This window comes from Rana temporaria, chromosome 4, assembly GCF_905171775.1.
Source record: "Rana temporaria chromosome 4, aRanTem1.1, whole genome shotgun sequence".
NCBI classification, from domain to species: Eukaryota; Metazoa; Chordata; class Amphibia; order Anura; family Ranidae; genus Rana; species Rana temporaria.
Window position 1 is genome coordinate 432,618,169 of NC_053492.1, and position 21,508 is coordinate 432,639,676.

Below are 21,508 nucleotides of genomic sequence, written 5' to 3' on the forward strand. Positions count from 1 at the left end.
GGAAGCACTGCCACTGATTATATACATACATAATAAAGTTCTATTAACCACTTTATTACTGGGCACTTAAACCCCCTTTGTGCCCAGACCAATTTTCAGCTTTCAGCGCTGACACATTTTGAATGACAATTGCGCGGTCATACAACACTGTACCCAAATTATATTTTTATCACTTTTTTCCCACAAATAGAGTTTTCTTTTGATGGTATTTGATCATCTCTGCGATTTAAATTTTTTGCGCTATAAACAAAAAAATTTGAAAAAAAACACAATATTTTTTACTTTTTGTTATAATAATATCCCAATTTAAAAAAAAAAAATATTTCCCTCGGTTTAGGCCGATACGTATTCTTCTACATATTTTTGTTTAAAAAAATCGCAATAAGCGTATATTGATTGGTTTGCGCAAAAGTTATAGCTCCTGCAAAATAGGGGATAGATTTATGATTTTTTTTTTTTTTTTACTAGTAATGGCGGCTATCAGCGATTTTTTTTTTTTTGTCAGGCCTGCGATATTGCGGCGGGCGTATCGGACACTTTTGACACAATTTTGGGACCATTCACATTTATACAGCGATCAGTGCTATAAAAATGCACTAATTACTGTATAGATGTGACTGGCAGTGAAGGGGTTAACACTAGGGGGTGAGGAAGGGGTTAAATGTGTATCCTGGGTGTGTTCTAACTGTGTGGGGGGAGGGGACTGACTGGGGGAGGTGACCGATGCTGTGTCCCTATGTACAAGGGACACAGATCGGTCTCCTCTCTCCCTGACAGGACGTGGAGCTCTGCGCGCACGGGGAATGTCAACAACAGGACGTCCAGGAACGTCCACTCGGCACTTGAGAGCCGCGCTGTGGACGTCTTTTGTCTATAGCGTGGATCTCAAGTGGTTAAATCCAAAAGCTAACATTTATTATTTTGCAGTTGATAAATTCTTAGATGTGATAGCTGCATTCGTTTTTTGTTTTTTTTTGTTTTAGGCTTTCTTTCCTTTATACTTACCTGGTGATCCTGCCAATAAGCCCGTTGTTTTTCAACAGAACAATCTGTCCTGCAGATGTAACAGTTGTAGACAGTTATGAAAAATCATTTACCACTGACAGGGGTTCTTACAATGGTCAAATTTTATTTATTAATGATCCCAAAAGAAAAAATAAATGTTGTTGTGAGCTGGAGTTTGGCTTCAATTTGTTAGTGTATATAAATCTGCTAGTACATCTAAGGCCCCGTACACACGATAGAATCCATCCACGGATAAATCCGAGCAAATGGGTTTCAGCGGATAGATCCTATGGTGTGTACACTCCAGCGGATCTTTTTCCGCGGATATTTATCCGTCGACTCGCTTTTCAGCAGATCGAATATTTGCTGACATGCTAAACAAATCTATCCGCTGCGAATCTATCCGACGGACAGATCCGTTGGTTAGTACACACTATCCGCGGATAAGAACCACGCGCATGCTCAGACAAAATAAGGGGATGGGAGCACTCGTTCAGGTAAAACTCTCGTTTGTTTGTGATATGGCACATTCGTCCATTTAACTATATAGTGTGTCGTTTATTTCCTCTTGTTTTTTCAGCGTTCTCTTGCTAGAATAAACCCGTTCTCTTGCTGATGCTATCTATCCAGATGTTTGAACTTTCTTTTTTTCCTCCACATGTCAATGTTTATATTTTTTGGTTTGTAATTTAATGTTGTTTAATTTTTTTTCCCTTTTTCTTTTTTTTTGTTGCAATTTATGTCACCATTCTTTTTTCTTGCACATATTTTTATTTTATTTTTTTTTGTTGTGCAATTTATGTCACCATTCTTTTTTCTTGCACAGATTTTTTTTTTATTTTTTTTTGTTGTGCAATTTATGTCACCATTCTTTTTTCTTGCACATTTTTTTCGTATTTTATTTTTGGTCAAGTTATGTCACCATTTTATTTTGGCGTGTGTTTTTCCTTTTTTGTTTTCCCAAGTTGGTATGCCAAATGTACCCCCCCCCCCCCCCCAAGGAGTTGGTGTCCTTTCTAAATGACACATATTATTTACTAAAATGTTTCATGCCTAATCACCACAGTATTAAAACACAATAGACAAGGTATTTCAGTAAATCAAATAACCATTTATTTTGGCCATAAACAAAAATAAATTACCGAGAACGGCAGCACTTGATGAGATAGCAACATACATGCAGACTTGTGTTCCAGACTGCACAGGCAACATAGTCAAGGAGAAAATGGCAAACCTTGAGGACCACATACCGAGAACTAAAAAAGAACAACCACAAAAACAAAAACCAGGAGCAGCAGCAAGTGAGCCAATGGAGCCCAGGCTGTGGTAGTCCAAAAAAACAAAAGTTTTTGGGGGATCAAATGGAAGGCCGGGAATCATCTTCTCCTGTTCCTTGTAACCCTCCTTGCAGCCTGCATTGCAGCAGATCTTCCACGGACCCGTCCACGGCCCCTTGCAGGTCGGGATGATGTGGCAGCAGGAGTTGTTAGCAGGTGTTGGGCAGGATGGGCCGGGTCACTCAGCTCAGTGTCATTGGTCAGCCAGCCCTGGTGCAGCCATAAAAGCACCTGGTTCATCAGGTTCCTGGCACGCCTCTGACCGTCCTCCCCCGCTTGGGACAATTCGTGTGCCACATAGGCACTGTAGGCCTCAGTGGGGTTGAGGGGGGCCCTCATTAAGGCGCTAGCCTCCCGAATCATTTCGAGGCTCTCATCCTCAACCTGCCTCCTGCGCCTCATTAGGCCTGTTTGCCTCACCCGGGGGGGAGGGACTTGCCTGGTGGTGCTGACCGTGGGCCTGGGGCCCTCCTGACTGGTGCTGGGCCCGGCCTCCTCCTCCTGGCTGCCAATGACCCCTTCCTCCTGGCTGGCAGGCATCTCAGCATCAGTAGCCGATATTTCATGGCTGCTCCCTTCTTCCTGTGTCCAAAAAAGTGACATATTTTACAATTTGGCACCAGCAAATCACACACATTTTCATGCTCTAGACTGGTTTGTTTTATCTTACTTTAAACTTGAATAGACTCTCCTTCTGATCCCTGCACTTGGCATCCATGACCCCTATTTTTATGCCCATGACTTTTAGAGTCCATTTTTTTTTTGGGATTACAATATCAACTCAATAAACAAACAAGAATTAGCAGGCCAAAAACATTTTGAAAAATACTCTACCTCATCAGAAGTGGAGACTCGCAGATTTTCATGCCTGCCAGCCAGCCCCTCACTGTCCTCCTCCTGGCTGTGGTGATCCGTGGAAGGTCTGCTGCGATGCCGGCTGGAAGGAAGGCTTGACATTGATTGCCGGCCCTCCATTTGATCCCCCAAAAACTCCAGCTTCTGGTAGTACCACAGACTGGGCTCCGTGGACTCTCTTGCTGCTGCTCCTGATCGTTGCTCCCGTAGTTCTCTTCTTTTTGTTCAGTATGCGGCCCTCAGGTTATTCATTTTCTTCTTGACGATGTCGCCTGTGCAGCCGGGAACCCATGTCTGCATATATGTAGCTATCTCATCAAGTGCTGCCGTTCGTCGGTCCCGCTTAGAATAGTGGGGATGTTTGGAATCCCAAAGTAGGGGCATTTCCCTAAACTTTTCGATGAGTCGAGAAATTATCTCCTTTCCCACGATGGTTTCCATTTTTTAATTTCTTTTAGAAATTTCAAGATGAACGCTGTTAAACCAAAAAAAAAAACCATTAAAAAATGCACAGCATTCACATTGTATTAATATGTGGCCCCAGATTTATCAAGTACTATGCAAACACAGTGTCTCCTGCAGCTAAAATGCTGGCCAGCTCTGCCCCATTGTTGTGACCAAAAATGAGTTCACATGCAGACACTTTTTCAAATAAGTTTGCTAAATACGTGTAATCTAGACCCATCCACAATTTGTTATATTTAGACCTTTCCTCAAGGCACTATTTCATGTGTACTTAGCATGCCCCTCATCATTCCTGACATATAAATACACTTCCTAATAACCTCTGGCCAACCAACACAGAACAATACTTGCATGATCACAATACACCTGGCCAAAAATACAAATAGGTAGAGCATTCTTCACATCTAGATTTAAGTGATGTGTGAAAGCATTGTGAGAAGTAAATACCGTTTTGGGGACACAAGAAACATAATAAGTTGCGTTAAAAGGGTGCAAACAACAGACAAAACCACAATCCCATGGCTCTCAAGTTTCTAGGCCTCTGCTGATCCCATGTTGTAATTTTTTACCTTATTATCTCTAGCTCCTCGTGAAGCTCAATGAAATAATCTCCGCGTAATCTACGTAAGCACGTCGGTTCCCTTTTATACACTCCGCGTGTGCGTGACACACCGCTTTCGTCTCCATTGCCATGCCCCCTAATCAATGTTAACTCAAAAAATCTGGCGTTAACTGTGTTACTTCTGTCAAATGTTCTACTAATCTCCGCGTAAGCAACGTAATCATGTAGGTTCCCTTTAACAGACTCCGCGTGTGCGTGACACACCGCTTTCGTCACCATTGCCATGCCCCCTAATCAATGTTAACTCATAAAAATCTGGCGTTAACTGTGTTACTTCTGTCAAATGTTCTACTAATCTCCGCGTAAGCAACGTAATCACGTAGCTTCCCTTTAACAGACTCCGCGTGTGCGTGACACACCGCTTTCGTCACCATTGCCATGCCCCCTAATCAATGTTAGCTTTAAAAATATGGCGTTAACTGTGTTACTTCTGGGAAACGGGCGAATAATCTCCGCGTAACCTACGTAATCACGTCTTATTCATTCTCTACACTCCGCGTATGTATGAACCGCCGCCCTCGTCTACGCCCATGACGGGACATTTCCTGTTTTCCACGCCCCTAATCTCTGTGGGAAGGAAAGATGGCGATGTCACACAAGCATGCACGGAGCTCTCAGGCCGCAAGTGAGGTGACAGAGGCAGGAACGTTGCGATCCTGGCCAAAACGATATAAGGCCACTAATATGTCTTTCGACGAAATGGTGGAGCTGGTAGAGATTATGCGGAGGAAGGACTATGATGGGCAATATGGCCCATACAAGACCCCCAACCGCAGGAAGGGGAAAATTATGGAGAAGGTGGCAAGGAAAATGCAGAGGATGTTTGGGATCACCAGGTACAATGAGCAGCTACGGAAGCGGTGGTCCGACTTAAAACTCCGTGAGCCACATCAACTGAAGAAAATCAAAAAAATACTCAAAAAAAGTAAGTTCTTTTTTTGTTTGTGGGGGGGGGGGACAATTTTATTATTTGAATGTTTGGTCAGGTACATTTCTACATCTGTATCCTTGGCCTGGTTGTACTTCTGAACACATGTTGAAATAATTTTAATTTTCAAAATATCATTTGCTTGGCCAACGACTGTTAATAGGAAACCTTGTTCACATCAGATTGCTTCTCACCAATACGATTTTGGCCCAGGAACAACACACCTGGACATGCCTCTCTTGCCAAAAACATTGTTTGTAAACATTGTGTAAAAATTGATTTATCTAAAATTTGAATCCAAGAATGGGAAATGCAAACAGTGCTACTAAGCAGGTGTTTTCATATCTGTAATCCAGATCACCTGTGTCTCCCCCAAAATATTACACTAAAATTTGGATGGTCTCAGCTCAAAATTTGAAGGGGGGGACATCCATGTGTGTCACTTTGCTAAAAAGGGACTGAATCAGAGCTTGGCCTAGAAGTCATCCTAAAATGTAGGTTTGGGGTGATAAGACAACAAAATTCTAACCAAAAAAAGCCTCTATACTTCTATGCAATGTGTGCGATTTCTGCTCTACAATATCTGTGTGCTGATGAGTATACCTTTTTTTTTGGTATTATTTATAGGGGAAAGAAGACGCCAGCAATTCGAGGAGGCAGAGAGGGCCAGACACGCCCGGGATCTGCCATCTGGCCATGTGGAGGAGGAGGATGTGAAGGAGGAGGAAGGAAGAGAGGAGGATGTGGAGGAGGAGGATGTTGAGGAGGAGGAGGAAGGAAGAGATGAGGATGTGGAGGAGGAGGTGGAAGGAAGAGATGAGGATGTGGAGGAGGAGGAGGAAGGAAGAGAGGAGGATGGAGTAATTTTAAATCTTGTAGTTGTGGAGGAGGAAGATGAAATTGAAGAAGAAGATTTTGGAGATTTTGAAGATGGTGGATTGGTGGAAGAAGAAGAAGGAGGAGTCGTGGAGGATGAGGGGGAAGTCGTTCAAGAAGGAGGAGTTATTGAAGATGGAGAAGTGGTGGAGGAGGAGGAAATTCGCACACCATCAGGTCAGTGTCACCCCAGCTTTATAGGGCAAAACAGATGTAGATAGGGTTGCCACCTCATCCCTTTAATCCCGAACACATATGGATTACACATGTTCTGTGGCTAATGTAATGCAGATATGGCACCAGGTGAGTTAAATTACCACCTTTTAATCAGCCACAGAACCTGTGTAATTAATATGTGTTCTGGTTTAAAGGGATGAGGTGGCAACCCTAGATGTATCTAGGCCGGTAAAATGGCTAATTTTATATTTTGTCTTCATTTTGTAGGGGATGAAGATGCTGTTCCGCATTTTTCTCGCGCAAGTGCGGGAATAATTATTCAGCAAGTGATGGAGTGCAGCAGTGAAATGGCGAATATGCGGCAACAGATGGTTCTCATGGAACAGAATGTGAGAAATGTAATTGTCGAGTGCTGCACCGAGCTGGACACTATGCGGCAAAGAATGGTGGTTATAGAACAGAACTATAAAAACATCATTGACATGATGGGCCGTGTCAAAGACCCACCCCCCCACCCCCCGCCCATCCCCCAACCTGTTTTAATGTATGACTCAGCAACACGCCAAAATTTGAAGATGCACACACAGTGTGTCAACATGTGCTATCTGCCATCACAGAATATAGAATATCTGTGCTTTGTGGGTACAACCCCCTCCTCGATTGTCAATTAGTTTTCGAGGAAGGGTTTGCTCCCACAAAACCCAGACATTGTTCACCCATGATGGCAGATAGCACATGTCGCCATTTTTCAGTCTTTCTATGTTGTAGAACTGACATTTGGCGAATTAGACTGAATGTGTGCATCTTCAAATTTTGGCGTGTTCCGGTGTGAACTCACACCATGACTGTTATTGGGAATGTAAAAGTGACACATTTGTGTTTTCAGTTTTTGGGACATGTTTTATTTTTTGTATTATAAAAATGGCTTCCAATCAACAAGCCATACAAAACAGAAAAAGTAAAAAAAAAAAATATAAAAATAAATAAAAACAAAAAAAATGAGTTAACAAAAAAAAGATTGGTTAACACATCTATCCAAAAAATGAGATCAATCTTTTTTTTTGAGTTCCAAAAAAAAACAAAAAACTAATTATTAAATATTTTAAAAAAAATTACAAAAAAATGTATTATAAAATATAGAAAAAAAAAATTAAAATTGGGTGAACAAATATATTTAAAAAATGTGAGCAATATTTTAGATAATAATTACCCACAAAAATTATGAAAAAATAAAAAAGATCAAAAATCTAAAAAATATTTTATTGGAAAAAAAATATATATATTTTAGGACCCAAAAAATATTTGGTTAAGTTTACACTTGGTAAATACAATATTTGTGAGAAAAATGGTACAATTGTACTATATTGTTTGTGAACACCAAAAAAATTTCTAAAAAATTGTTTGGACCAAAAAAACAAAAAATTGAGACCAAAACAAAATTTTTTTTTCGAAAAAAAGCCTTGCAAACTAAAAATGTTGGCATGTTTATTAATAAAAATCTTCATAAAAAAAAAAAATATGAAAAAGCTGACAATAAAAAAAGGTTTTACAAAATCATTACAATGAGTGGCTTGATTATTTTATATGCTGAATACCCAGTTTGGAGATGAGTGAATAATGTGCAATTGTGTTTATTTACTAAAACCTGAACCCTACATTTGGCACTAGAAGTGCACTATTTTTGGTGAGAAACAGGAAGACAGATAAAAAGAGAAAAAGCAGTAATGACAAACAACTGTATAAAGTCCAATGGTCTAATTATTTATTAGTTCTGTGAATATTCCTTTCTTTTGGGGGCCGAATTAGAAAGAAATATGATCTGGCATAGCAATGGCCCCCCGACCCATGAAGTACTCAACATATTTGTCGCGTACCTCACGAGCAGATTGGGTGCCAATGCCAGCGCGACCAGTGTCCAGCCCACGGAGAGGATCTGAGAGTAGTCTTGCCTCAGAAACGCTGTCGGGTAGGTACGTCTGGGAGTGCCTGCGTAAAAAGTTGTGCAAAATGCAGCAGGCAAATACAACAGTGTTCAATTTATATTCCGCCAGATGTATCGCTGTCAGGAAAAGGCGGAACCGATTGGTGAGGATCCCAAAGGCATTCTCGACTACCCTCCGAGCCCTGGACAACCGATAATTGAACACCTTCCTCTCTAAGGTGAGGGTCCTCTGGGGAAAAGGCCGCATTAGGTGAGGTCCAAGCCCGAAAGCCTCGTCCGCTAGGAACACAAACGGAAGTCCTTCCACATTATCTTCATCTGGTGGCAGTGCCAGACCACCAGTTTGTAGACGATCGTAGAATTCTGTCTGCGAGAACACTCCCCCATCTGACAGCCGGCCATTCTTCCCCACGTCCACATATAGAAACTCATACTGTGCCGACACCACCGCCATCAGCACAATACTATGATAACCCTTGTAGTTATAATAGTAGGACCCCGAGTGGGGTGGGGGCACTATGCGGACGTGTTTCCCATCTATTGCTCCACCGCAGTTCGGAAAATCACAACGCTGGGCAAATTGGGAAGCCACAGACTGCCATTCCTGTGGTGTGGAGGGTAGCTGTGGGGACAAACAAAAAAAGAGATTTAGTACTTTGGCACATAAATATTGCAAACAAAATACAAAAACCATCATTGTGCAACATCAACAACAGGATTCACATTTTTCTACAAGCATTGTGAAGTGAGTATTTCTTTTTTTAAATATAGGCCCACTTAATTATCAGACTCCACATCCCTCTGATGATAGAGCAAGAAACAATTTTCGGGGGGGAGGAGGGGGGGAGGGGCAGAGCTACAATGGATTAGCCAAAAAATCACCAAAAATTTGGCTAGATGGGTTTGGGCCTATGAAAGCATGCTGGACAGGTTTATGGTGGGTAAGGTCAAAATATGCAGGTAGGCCCAAAACAAACATGTAAAGGTTAACAACATGCATGGGGAGAAAAGGGAACATCCCACACACAGCAGATTACAATCTCATGGTTATTAGGGAAGAAAAAAATATTAGACTTTCTCACACATTTAAAAAAAAAACATTGTGATGTTAAAATTTGGGAACTTACCTTAATATACTCCTCCTGCAGAACATGTATGATGGCAGTACACGTCTCCGGTATGATGACCCCAAGCGACTGGGGAGAGATGCCTGTCGAGAACTTGAGGTCCTGCAGGCTCCTCCCAGTCGCCAGGTACCGCAACGTGGCAATAAGCCTCTGCTCGGCCGTGATGGCTTGGCGCATCACAGTGTCCTGCCTCGTGATATAGGGGGACAGAAGTTCCAGCAGACGGTTGAATACGGGGTCCGTCATGCGGAGAAAATTCCTAAAATCATCAGGATTATTCTCCTGGAGTTCCCTAAGCAGAGGCATATGAGAAAACTGGTCACGCTGGCGCAACCAATTCTTGGTTCAGAAACGCCTCCTCCCACTGTTCCTGGCCAATAAACAGGTTCGCTGGACATGGCCATAAGCAATCCCATAACCAGCACCAATTCGCGAGAATCGACGCTGCTGCTCCATCATGGATTCAAACCGGCCGGCTGGTCAGTCAAGAACACACTCCAACAGAAAGCACCCCATAATCCAGCACAACCTGCTAAGCCCGCACGACAAACAGATACGAGCGCACAGTACGCTGAAACATGCTGAAAGCCTGTGCCCAAATGCCAACTGCAAACCCGCAAGCAAACGCACTGAACCAGAGAATACCTACTGTCAAAACGCGGAGACTGAAAAGCACGAATCGACTCTAACCAAACCTTCACTAGCACGCGGTAACACGGAACTAGCAAAAGCGGAACAGAGGGCGGCGCCGTTGACTTTGGTCTTCCCCTTTATAGTGACGTCTTACGTGGTTTACGTTGCATACGTTCTGGTTGGCGGGGATTTTTTGGCGCTAGTGTGTACGTTCCAGCGGATCAACAGATAAATCCGTCGATCCGCTGAAACCGATCCGCGGATAAATTTCAGCGGATGGATTCTATCGTGTGTATGGGGCCTAACACTCCGCTCCTTGCAGATTGACAATGCTGTTGTCCAAAGTTGTCCCTGTGCTCCTTCATCCAGAATAAGGGGACTCCAATACAGGAGGTGTTACTGGCCAGATCACCAGGTGAAAATAGAGGGGAAAAGGCCTAAAAAAAGAAAACGAATAGAGCCATTATGGACAACAAGATTGGACTTCTTGAATAATATGGAAGACCACTAGACTCAATATGGGAGACCACACAAATGGATTAGTATATAAAATATATATTTTATCCAGGTCTTACTCCTGGAAATATACAGACGTCTACATATACAATCGTGTTTTGCTGTATAAACAATTTATCTCTCATTCCGGTAGCTATAGTGGGGCAGAATATCCTGATTGTTTCTGGATCATGTGGAGGCAGCATATGCCTATATTTTATTGATATATGTTAAAAACATTGTTAATAAAAGATATATTTTATATAATCCATTTGTGTGGTCCCCATATTGAGCCTATAAAGTCTAATTCTATAGGCGGTGTTTGAATTATTTCAGCCCGCAAACTCTTTTTCCATGTATGCATGCGGATGTGGCTATGTGAAGTCAAATCAGTTTTTTCTTTATACAGCCACCACATCTAATGATTGGTAAGGTTGAATATATTATATTTTGGGTTTTGGACTTTCTCTCCTCCTGAAGAAGTGATTTGTTCGAGATCCTTCCAAGGCCTACCCATTTTGAACTATTGTACCCTTATGATAATACAAATGGTATATTCACATTAATTAATGAATTAATACAAATGTTGGGTTAGACTTGGTTAGGCTTTAGAAATGATGAAACCATGATACATCCAGCATTTTAAGATGGTTTTAATAAATACTAATAAAAATGTTGTTTTATAACAGTGATAACACTGATTTTATTTTATTTTTGGCCCCAAAAAAGTCCCACAGGGATTTTTTTGTTTGTATGTGTAGAACTAGTTTTCCTATCTTTATAATCAATATATTATGAATATGGTGTGTAGCGCCCCCTTGCTTTCAGCATGGGCGCTACGCTAAAGTTAGTATCAATGGGAGAGCTACTTTGCTCCCATTCGTGTTTTGTCTAAATTTGGGACTTCTGTCATCCCAGAAATGTCCACTGGGTCAGTCTGTGGCCAGGGGGTGCAATACCACCCCTTGCCGGCAGTTGGCGCCAGAAGGGTTCTGGCAATGCAAGTTTTCCCCAGCAGCCAATTGGAGGAGTTTTCCCTTGCGGGGCATGCTGGGGGAGAGTATATCTGTGACAGGGTTCATGTGTTGAAAAATCTTTGCGGGGTTCCTGTTCCAGGTGCGGTATCCACCTTCAGGGTACGCGCATCCATGGACCCCGCCAGCGCGGCCCACTTGGCCAAAGCTGACAGCCGCATAGAACATCATCCTGAGGAGAAAAGGGACCCCAGTGTTCCACTGGGTGCCATGACTTGTTGAGAGGATCCCAGTCTGGGATCGGGCGTCCGGACCACTGACAGGTATGCTTGCTGTCATCCGGGGGCCTATATAGGAAAAGTCAACTGGGAGGATTCGCTCTCTTTATTCACCTAAGTCCTTTATTGAAACTGGCCTGTGGCAGAGGCCCTAGAGCCGAGTCTGTGAGAGAGACCCGTTCCTCCCAGCTAGTTCAGAGTGACGCTTCGGCTGCCAGGCCTATTATAGGGGTCTGTCCGGGGGCACTTTACCCACTCCGTGCAGAGTGGCGACGAGTTACAAAAATTGGTACTATACAGAGCAGTATTGATTGCTCCACTCAACATCCAGGCCTGATACCGCAAGGTTCTCTTCTCTTTCCTTCATCAACCTTGACCTTCCCAATACGTGTTGATGTTGGCTGTGTTTGGCCTGGACAATAAAGCATTGAAAACCCTTTTATCGGCTGTCTGGACCTTCGCTCACTGTCGCTGTTCTCACAACTACACCCCTAGACACTGCCAGGGTAACTTAGCAGGCCGATCCCAAAATCAACCAGCGGCTCCTTCGGGGGTGAGCGCTACAGGTGCAAGTAATAATACTGCCACACGCACCTATATCATACTTTTCAGTTCTATAAATGCATAGTTCATTATAGTGAGACCTTACAGCTATGAACCTTTTGTTTGGAGGGGGACAATTATTTAGTATACTCTTTAGTCTGAGATTTCTGTCCCTGGGATGAGTTGTCGGGTGCTTTGCAGTTTGGGATCTGAGCTATTGCTTTTGTTTCCCCCCCATTCACTGTTATGGATAACCTCTCTAATATAGTTACATAGTTAGTCAGGTTGAAAAAAGACACAAGTCCATCTAGCTCAACCATAAAAAATAAATAAAATATTGTACAATCCCATATACCCAATTCTATACCCACAGTTGATCCAGAGGAAGGCGAAAAACAGAGCATGCTCCAATTTGCTACAGCAGGGGAAAAATATCCTTCCTGATCCCCCGAGAGGCAATCGGATTGCCTTATTGAATACACTTATTGAATAAACTTTGGCCATATGCCACTGCTTTTAGTTTTGGTACAATACACCCTTGTGGAGGTTGGACAGACATTCAACACACCACTCTTACATGCTTACTAAAGTTTTCATTCTTTAAATTTTCTTTGCCTGGCCGCTACTATTTTAACCTGGTGGAGGTTGCCTGCCATTGTGCCCCTGTGCCCACCCTAGACGTCGTTCGGGCAGATGTCCTGGCTGTTGCACCTATTGGAAGCTTGCTACTCTCTTGTCTGGGTCCTAAGGAAGCCATCAGGTGAAACCCATTGACCATACAGACAGCAGGCTAAAGACGCATTTTACGCAACTATACTATAATTTTTATTGAGATTTTCTCTGGCTTTATTATTTGTATATAAAAGAATAATTATTTTTTATCAATATTGGTCTCCCTTGCTCGGGCTATTATTATCCATTTTTTTTAGGTTTCTGGAGTAATCTCCGGTTTATACTAACTTTCTTTTATGTACTTTTCTATCTTTTCTATAGGCATTATAATAAGGCATGAACTATACATGAGGCGCATACACCAGACTGTGGAGAGGCGTGTCTTCCATGCCAGTGGGTGGCTGAACCCTCAGCCATTGGTGGAATCTGAAAATGAGAATGCGTTGCAACCACCAGTTACCAGCGCCGTAATCACTAACCTGGAGCCAAACAAAGAATATGAGTTTTGTCTTGTCACCACTAACATGGCTGGCAGTGCTGCCTCTGAATGGGTAACACTTAAAACAGAAGAGTCTGGTAAGAATTCTATTTTTTTTCCCCAAATGTTTTGAGCATTAGTTTGGGGTATACCTTTTAAAGGTAGTAAAAATACAGGACAATATGAATTGGCAACCTAAAGTAAAAGCATTCAGTGAACTGCTGGTGTTTTGCCAAGAAATATTAGAACTCTGCTAACCTTAGAATGTCCACATTAAAGTGGTTTTAAACCCATACATATACCCAGTGAAGTGACTAGACTCTGGTGATACACAGGTCTAGCACCCTCCTCTAGTTAGGCTGCTAGGCTAAATTTAGTTTTGGGCTTTACTGTAGTCAGTGGAGCAACAGTTGATTGTTTTTGTCTGGTCAGGGTCCCCATGCTGGGTGTTTGATTTCTTCTTCCTGCTTCTGGAAGAAGCTTCCAATATATTGGGCAGGAAAAGTCATATGGCCAGTATGAATATTTATAATTTTTTTTTATATGAATATTTATAATACTCCAGCTAATCCCTAGAAGGAGGCATCCATAAGGTGGCTGGGGAGATAATAAATGTTTGGGGGGCCTTTCCAGAGTGTTCCTCTCAGGGAGAGAAGTACTGGGACAAGAGATTACAGTCTGGGCCTCAACAAGAGCTGGGCTAAAGGCCTGGAGGAGATTGCCAATGGACTTTCGCAGGAGGAAGTCTGAAGTCTTAGTTTTGGGGAAGGATCTTTTATCTCCCTCGCTGAAGTTCTACCTGTGGATGCTGGGTGTCAGATGGCCCCTGGGACACTGGGAGTAAGACCTGATTTGGCACTGTAATATATTAACATTTTAGGCCGCGTACACACGATCGGTCAAAACCGATGAAAACGGACTGTAGGACCTTTTCATCGGTCCAAACCGATCATGTGTGGGCCCCATCGGTCAGTTATCCTTCGTCCTAAAAATTTAGAACTTGCTTTAAAATGTAACCGATGGACTGATAACCGATAGGTCAAAACCGATGGTTAGTATGCAAAAGCAACGGTTAAAAACCCGCTCATGCTCAGAAACAAGTCGACGCATGCTTAGAAGCATTGAACTTCGTTTTTTTCTGCACGTCGTGTTTTACGTCACCGCGTTCTGACACAATCGGTTTTTAACTGATGGTGTGTAGGCACATCAGACCATCAGTCACCTTCATCGGTTCACTGATGACAACGGTCCTTCGGACCGTTCTCATAAGATGGACTGATCGTGTGTACGCGGCTTCACAGTATCCTGTGACACCGAACCCCTCTCATGTTCAAGTTCTTCAGCAATAAATTCTAACAAGACATCCCTAGACTGAGTCTGTGTTGTCAGTGTACATGGAGCTGTGCTTATAGATGTCGGTCTCTGTGCTAATAATGGAAACCTGGGTATATTTTCAGCGATACACAGAGATGAAACAAATCCTCCTATATAAGTCACACCTGTTTTCCCTCTCTCCTCCAAAGACTCATAAAGCACACATTTTACACAGGAGAGGAAAAGGGTTGGCATCTGATATCACACACTGCAGAACACAGAGAGGTGAGCTGAGTATAACCTGAGACCTGAGTGGAGGGAACGGAGACACCCCCTTCTACTCAGATCATAGGGAAACATACACATCTGATGATCAATCACCTGCTGTGTGCTAGAGGGGGGGCAAGTGCGTCCCCTGGGATTCTCTGGTGTTGTCATATACTGCCCGTAGTGACTCATGCAGATAGCAGAGGGAATCACACTAGGTGCTTTGGATGGAGGCCAGTAAACATTATAAAGGAATATGTTTTGTTAATTTTTAATTTTAGGTTTGCAACGACTTTAGAAAACATTTTCATTTTGTCCATTTGTGCGTTTACATGGAAGTTTACTTTCCATTTACAACAGAACTATAACCAGATATAAATCACACAAACCAATGCAGCTCTGTAATCATTTTTACATGATTTACATGATTTAGGCACACCATTGTGGTATATTAGCACACATGCATTAATGTTCATTGTTTTGGGCATCAATCTAACACATGTCTAACACATTATAACACAACATAGATCCCTGTTGCTTGCGCACCTTTTTCTACCACACTTTTTCCTTCTACTCAACTCTCCATCAATATGCTTGGATACAGCACTCTGTGTAAAGCTAGCTTCTTTAGCAATGACCTTTTGTGGCTTACCCTCCTTGTGGAGGGTTTCAATGACTGTTTTCTGGACAACTGTCAAGTCAGCAGTTTTATCCATGGTTGTGTAACCTACTAAACCAGATTGAGAGACCATTTAAAGGTTCAAGAAACCTTTGCATGTGTTTTGAACTAATTAACTAGTTAGAGTGTGACACCATGAGCCAGATTCACGTATGGCGGCGTATCTTTATGCCGGCGTATCGCATCCCATTTGCACTACGCCGACGTAACATAGTGAGGCAAGTACTGTATTCACAAAGCACTTGCTCCCTAAGTTACGTCGGCGTAGCGCAAATGGCCCGGCGTAACCCTGCCTAATTCAAAGTAGGCATGTAGTGGGCGGGCTTCATTTAAATTAACCGTGACCCCATGTAAATGAGGGCCGTTGGTACGGCACATGCGCGCGCATGCTCAGAATCACGTCGCAAATACTCATTGCTTTCAACGTGAACATAACCTACGCCCAGCCCCATTCACGTACGCTTACGCAAACAACGTAAAATACGACGGCTGTTCCATCGTCCATACCTTGCATGGGCTGCGCCATCTTTTTGGTGGTTTATCTTTGCGCCGGAAAAACGCCTTTTGTAAACAGTGTATCGGGCGCAAGTACGTTCGTGAATCGGCGTATCTAGGTCATTTGCATATTTGACGCGTAAATCCACGTACATGCCCCTAGCGGCCAGCGTAAATATGCACATAAGATACGACGGCGTAGGAGACTTACGCCGGTCGTATCTTAGAAACAGTGAAGCGTATCTCAGTTTGAGAATACGCTCGAAGATACGGCGGCGCGCATTCGGACTTACGACGGCGTATCTACTGATACGCCGTCGTAAGTCTTACTGAATCCGGCTACATGAGTTTTTTACACAATTCAAATTTTCCTGGATACTGAATTTTGGGTTTTCACTAGATGTAAGCCATAGAAAATGTAAGCCACTTCAAAATTAAAAGAAAGAAATACTTGAAACATATCACTCTGTGTGTAATGAATCTATATAATATATGTGTTTCACTTTTTTAATTGAATTACTGAAAGAATTTTTTTTTGAGATGCACTTGTACATGTGTATTGTGTTGAGAGCTGTTCGTTATAAGACTAGATTTAGCAAGATAAAGTAAATTATTATTCATGCTCTCACTTCCCCATAGATAGTGTTCCTACTTAAATCATACAAAAATTATGATACATAAAAAAATAAAACAAATGTGGCAGAAAAATGTATCTGACAAGAATAAAAGACGACCCTAGTATGACACAGTTTATTAAAAAAGATATAGACAAATGAATGTAGTACATTCACTTTGTGTTGATAAAAACACGTACATCCATAGAGGCTGTGGGTGCCCTCCTGAGTTCAGAAATCCAAGCTGGATGTAAAGCGAACTGACAGTCATTGGCCCGGATTCACATACATCGGTGCATATTTATGCGGGCGTAGCGTATCTAATATACACAAAGCACTCGCTCCTAAAGATACACTGGGTTTCCTCGGCGTGAGCCAGAGTAGGTGGAAGTGGGCGTGAGCCATGCTAATGAGGCGTGACCCCATGCAAATGATGGGCCCGATATACGTCGGCGTTAGTGCTTTGTGAATCCGGGCCTTTGTCTGAATAGTCCATAAGCAGCCATCGACAAACTGCACGAGAGCCTCCTGCTCTCAGCGAGGATCCTGGAAAGCAGAGAGATTTCACACAAGGACACGTGCACTTGATCCCCAAAAGCCTACACGTTTCAGAGGGCATGGCCTCCTTCTTCAGGTCTACCATGTGGTCTCATAAAAGTGCTCCTATGAGACCACATGGTCTATCTTTTTAAATAAACGGTGTCACACTAGGGCCGGTGCGCTCTCCCTTTTATTCTTGTATTTTCATTTGTCAGTATTCCTGCTGGTTGATGGAGCAGCATGGCAAAACCTATGTTATACCCTACTGATTTAACCGCTACTATTAGGATCTCATTGGTTCCTTTCCATACACATATTCTATTGACGGATTCTTGTGGAACTGTTTTGGCTTTTATATCCATCTTGCCATCAGCTTATTGTCTTCATTGATTTTCTGGACTTCAGTGCTTTTGATGTTTTTTATTCTTTTTACTTTCGCAAAATGTATATGTGCATTCTTTTTCACCCAAAAATGTGAATGTGCAATTCTCTCACCATTCAACATACATAACCATAAATAATGTCCATAATATTATGCAAATACGGAAAAGTCCAAAATATAAATCCAAGCAAAAGTGCCTCCGGATACGCCGTCGTAACTCTGAGTGTGCGGGGTCGTATCTATGCGACTGATTCGTAGAATCAGTTATGCATAGATTTCCCTAAGATCCGACCGGCGCAAGTCTCTTACACCGTCGTATCTTAGGCTGCATATTTACGCTGGCCGCTAGGTGGCGCTACCGTAGATTTACGCGAGGAATATGCAAATTAGGTAGATACGCGGATTCTGAAACGTACGTCCGCCCGGCGCATTTTTTTACATTGTTTACGTAAGGCTTTTTCCGGCGTAAAGTTACCCCTCATAAAGCAGGGGGTAAGTCATGTTAGGTATGGACGTCGGAAACGACCGAACAGCGTCGTATTTTGCATCGTTTGTGTAAGTCGTTCGCGAATAGGGCTGTACGTAAGTTACAAAAATAAAAATGAACTAAAGCGCTAGCCAACAGCGAATAAAATTAATGACTGGTGTACAAAACAAAATGCTGCTCAAATCTAATATGTGCTAACAACAAAACAAAGGTATAGAAATTAAAGTGATGAGCGCAAAATGAAACACTAAAAGTGAACAGTATGACAGTAAATACTGATAAAATTACAATCTATGATGTGGAATCAAGTGAATTATGTAAAATCACAACCAATCACTAAAAAGTGAAAAGTGTAAAAGTTCTGCGGTGCAGCAAAATAAAGTCCAAAAGGTAAGATAAGTGCATCAACTGATTCACAAGCTCCTGCCCATGGATAACAATGCAACAATCTGGATGGATCTTCACCATTTGAGTTTTTACATATTTCACGATGAGAGTTTCCATTTCTTTACTCCATTCATGTTAATACTCATGGTTGTCGTGGTGAGCTGATTCCATCATGTTAGGACCTGGATTGCTTCCACATACAGAGGACGCCCCAGACTCCATTCCAGTGGCTTGAGGAATTCGTCCAGGCGCATTTTCTGCTTTTGGGAGGTAAGCGCTCTGTGAGCTCAATCCCTGTGAAGATCCATCCAGATTGTTGCATTGTTATCCATGGGCTGGGGCTTGTGAATCAGTTGATGCACTTATCTTACCTTTTGGACTTTATTTTGCTGCACCGCAGAACTTTTACACTTTTCACTTTTTAGTGTTTGGTTGTGATTTTACATAATTCACTTGATTTCACATCATAGATTGTAATTTTATCAGTATTTACTGTCATACTGTTCACTTTTAGTGTTTCATTTTGCGCTCATCACTTTAATTTCTGTACGTAAGTTACGTTCACGTCGAAAGCATTGACAGTTTGCGGCGTAATTTGGAGCATGCGCACTTGGAAACGTTCACGGACGGCGCATGCGCCGTTCGTAAAAAACGTCAAATACGTGGGGTCACAAGTAATTTTAATAAAACACGCCCACATCATCCACATTTGAATTAGGCGGGCTTACGCCGACACATTTACACTACGCCGCCATAACTTAGGGCGCAAGTTCTTTCTGAATACGGAACTTGCGCCCTAAGTTACGGCGGCGTAATGTATCTGTGATATGTTACACCCGCCGATAGATACATAAATGTATCTGAATCCGGGCCCAAGTGTATAATTGTGCATCCTCCTGCACCAAAATATGGATATGCAGCTCATTTATCAGAACCTCATAACCCCCATTACAGAAAGTTAAAGAGGAAGTAAAGTAAAAAAAAACTGCAAGACAAAGGCATAATGAGCTAGTATGCATAGCATACTAGCTCATTATGTAATACTCCCCTCCGATCGAAGCCCCCGCAGCCATCCTCGTACACCAATTGGGGCGGTCAACATCTTTCCCAGGGGTTACTTCCGGGTATCGCGGCTCCGGCGCTGTGATTGACCGGAGCAGTGTGAAGACGTCACTCCTGCGCAATGCGCGAGGGAGCCATCAGTCACAGCATGGCCTTCTTTACGAACTGCATGATTGCCGCTGCTGAATTGCGCCTGTGCCGTTGTCTACGGCACATGCGCCTTAGACAACGACGCTGTGATAAATATCTCCTAAACAGTGGAGGTTTAAGAGATTTTTCAAACACCTACAGGTAAGGCTAATGCCGCGTACACACGATCAGTCCATCCGATGAGAACGGACCGATAGACCGTTTTCATCGGTTAGCCGATGAAGCATACTGATGGTCCGTCGCGCCTACAAAACGATCGTGTCAGAAGGCGGTGACGTAAAACACAACGACGTGCTGAAAAAACGAAGTTCAATGCTTCCAAGCATGCGTCGACTTGATTTTGAGCATGCGTGGATTTTTAACCGATGGTCGTGCCTACTAACGATCGGTTATGGTCCTATCGGTTAGGAATCCATCGGTTAAATTTAAAACAAGTTAGCTTTTTTTAACCGATGGTTAAATAACCAATGGCGCCCACACACGATCGGTTTTGACCAATGAAAACGGTCCATCAGACCATTCTCATTGGTTTAACCGATCGTGTGTACTCGGCATTAATCTAGGCTTACCTGTAGGTTAAAGTGGTTGTAAAGGGTTTACAACCACTTTAAACAGCGCTCTATTAATTCTTAACTGGCAGGCTTTTTTAATAGGCTCTGAGATCAAAGTACTGCACTCATATCCATTCATATCCGTCCAGGAACCCAAATGCACAGGGAGGTAAGACAACAATGCGGCGCTCCTGTATGTAGCACTACCCCCGAAGGAGCTGCTGGTTTGTTTTGGGTGGCATGTTACCTCATGGCTCCTCCGCAGTCTAGGGGTGTATGGTGCATATAGCAGTAATGGAATGTCCACGACAGGTGTCTTTTTCTGTGCTCTTTATTCCCAAGCCGGGTAAAAACAATAAAACTTGAGGTGAAGAGTAGAGATGAAGCAGAAGGAGAAATAGCAGATTCAGGCGTAATTATAGGGAAACAGTCCTGCTTCCAACGACACTTAGTCTTCGCCACTCCAGCCGGAGTGGGTATAGCGTACCTGGACAGGCCTCTCTCACTAACCTGTCAGCCAGAGTATCACTCGGAACTTAGAGGAAAAGTCTCTGCCACAGACCCTCCTTAGGATTGAAATAGCGGAGATAACTCTCCTTAAAAGACGTTGGCCTGGATCTCCTTCAGGTAGTTTGCAGTTTACCGACTGATAGGTGACCAACGTCCAACCTCTCAGTACCCGGTTACCTTGATCCCCGGTGGTTTGTCGAGACCCTATTGGATCGCCAACCTCTTGGCTCTCCTCAGATGGACTCCCCACCGAATAGCTTCCTCTCACTGGGAACACGCTTGGGATCTTCTCAGGATTGGGGACCCAGTCGATTACTGGGGCCCAGCCACAGCTTTAAATGTTCCGGACCAACGCGTGGCAAGCGCAATCCAGCCTGGAAGGCCATTTCGCCGGGGCGCCCTGATGCAGTCACCCTGAAGGTGGGTGCCGCACTCGAAGAAGAACCCAGACCAATGGCGTCTGTCTCATAAATACCCTCCCCCAGCATGCACAGCGAGGAAAAAACCCTTGTGATAGGCTGCTGGGAAAAAGCACCCAAACCTCAACTCCACTGCTGCCACCTGTCGTCCCAGGGTTCAGCACCCCAGAAGCGACAGAATGAGCCCACATTCAGCCATGCTGAGACAGAGACCCAAATTTGAACAAATCAGTTGGGTCAGAGC

General features: G+C 43.1%; 1 protein-coding gene across 1 annotated transcript in view; it reads left to right on the forward strand.

Annotated features, from left to right (window-relative positions):
• Nucleotides 1-21,508, forward strand: part of USH2A (usherin) — a 1,018,338-nt gene that overhangs the window by 237,767 nt on the left and 759,063 nt on the right. Inside the window, exon 18 of the mRNA XM_040347840.1 lies at nucleotides 13,251-13,505. Coding sequence (XP_040203774.1) covers nucleotides 13,251-13,505 — 255 coding nt within the window. The remainder of the gene's footprint in view (nucleotides 1-13,250; nucleotides 13,506-21,508) is intronic.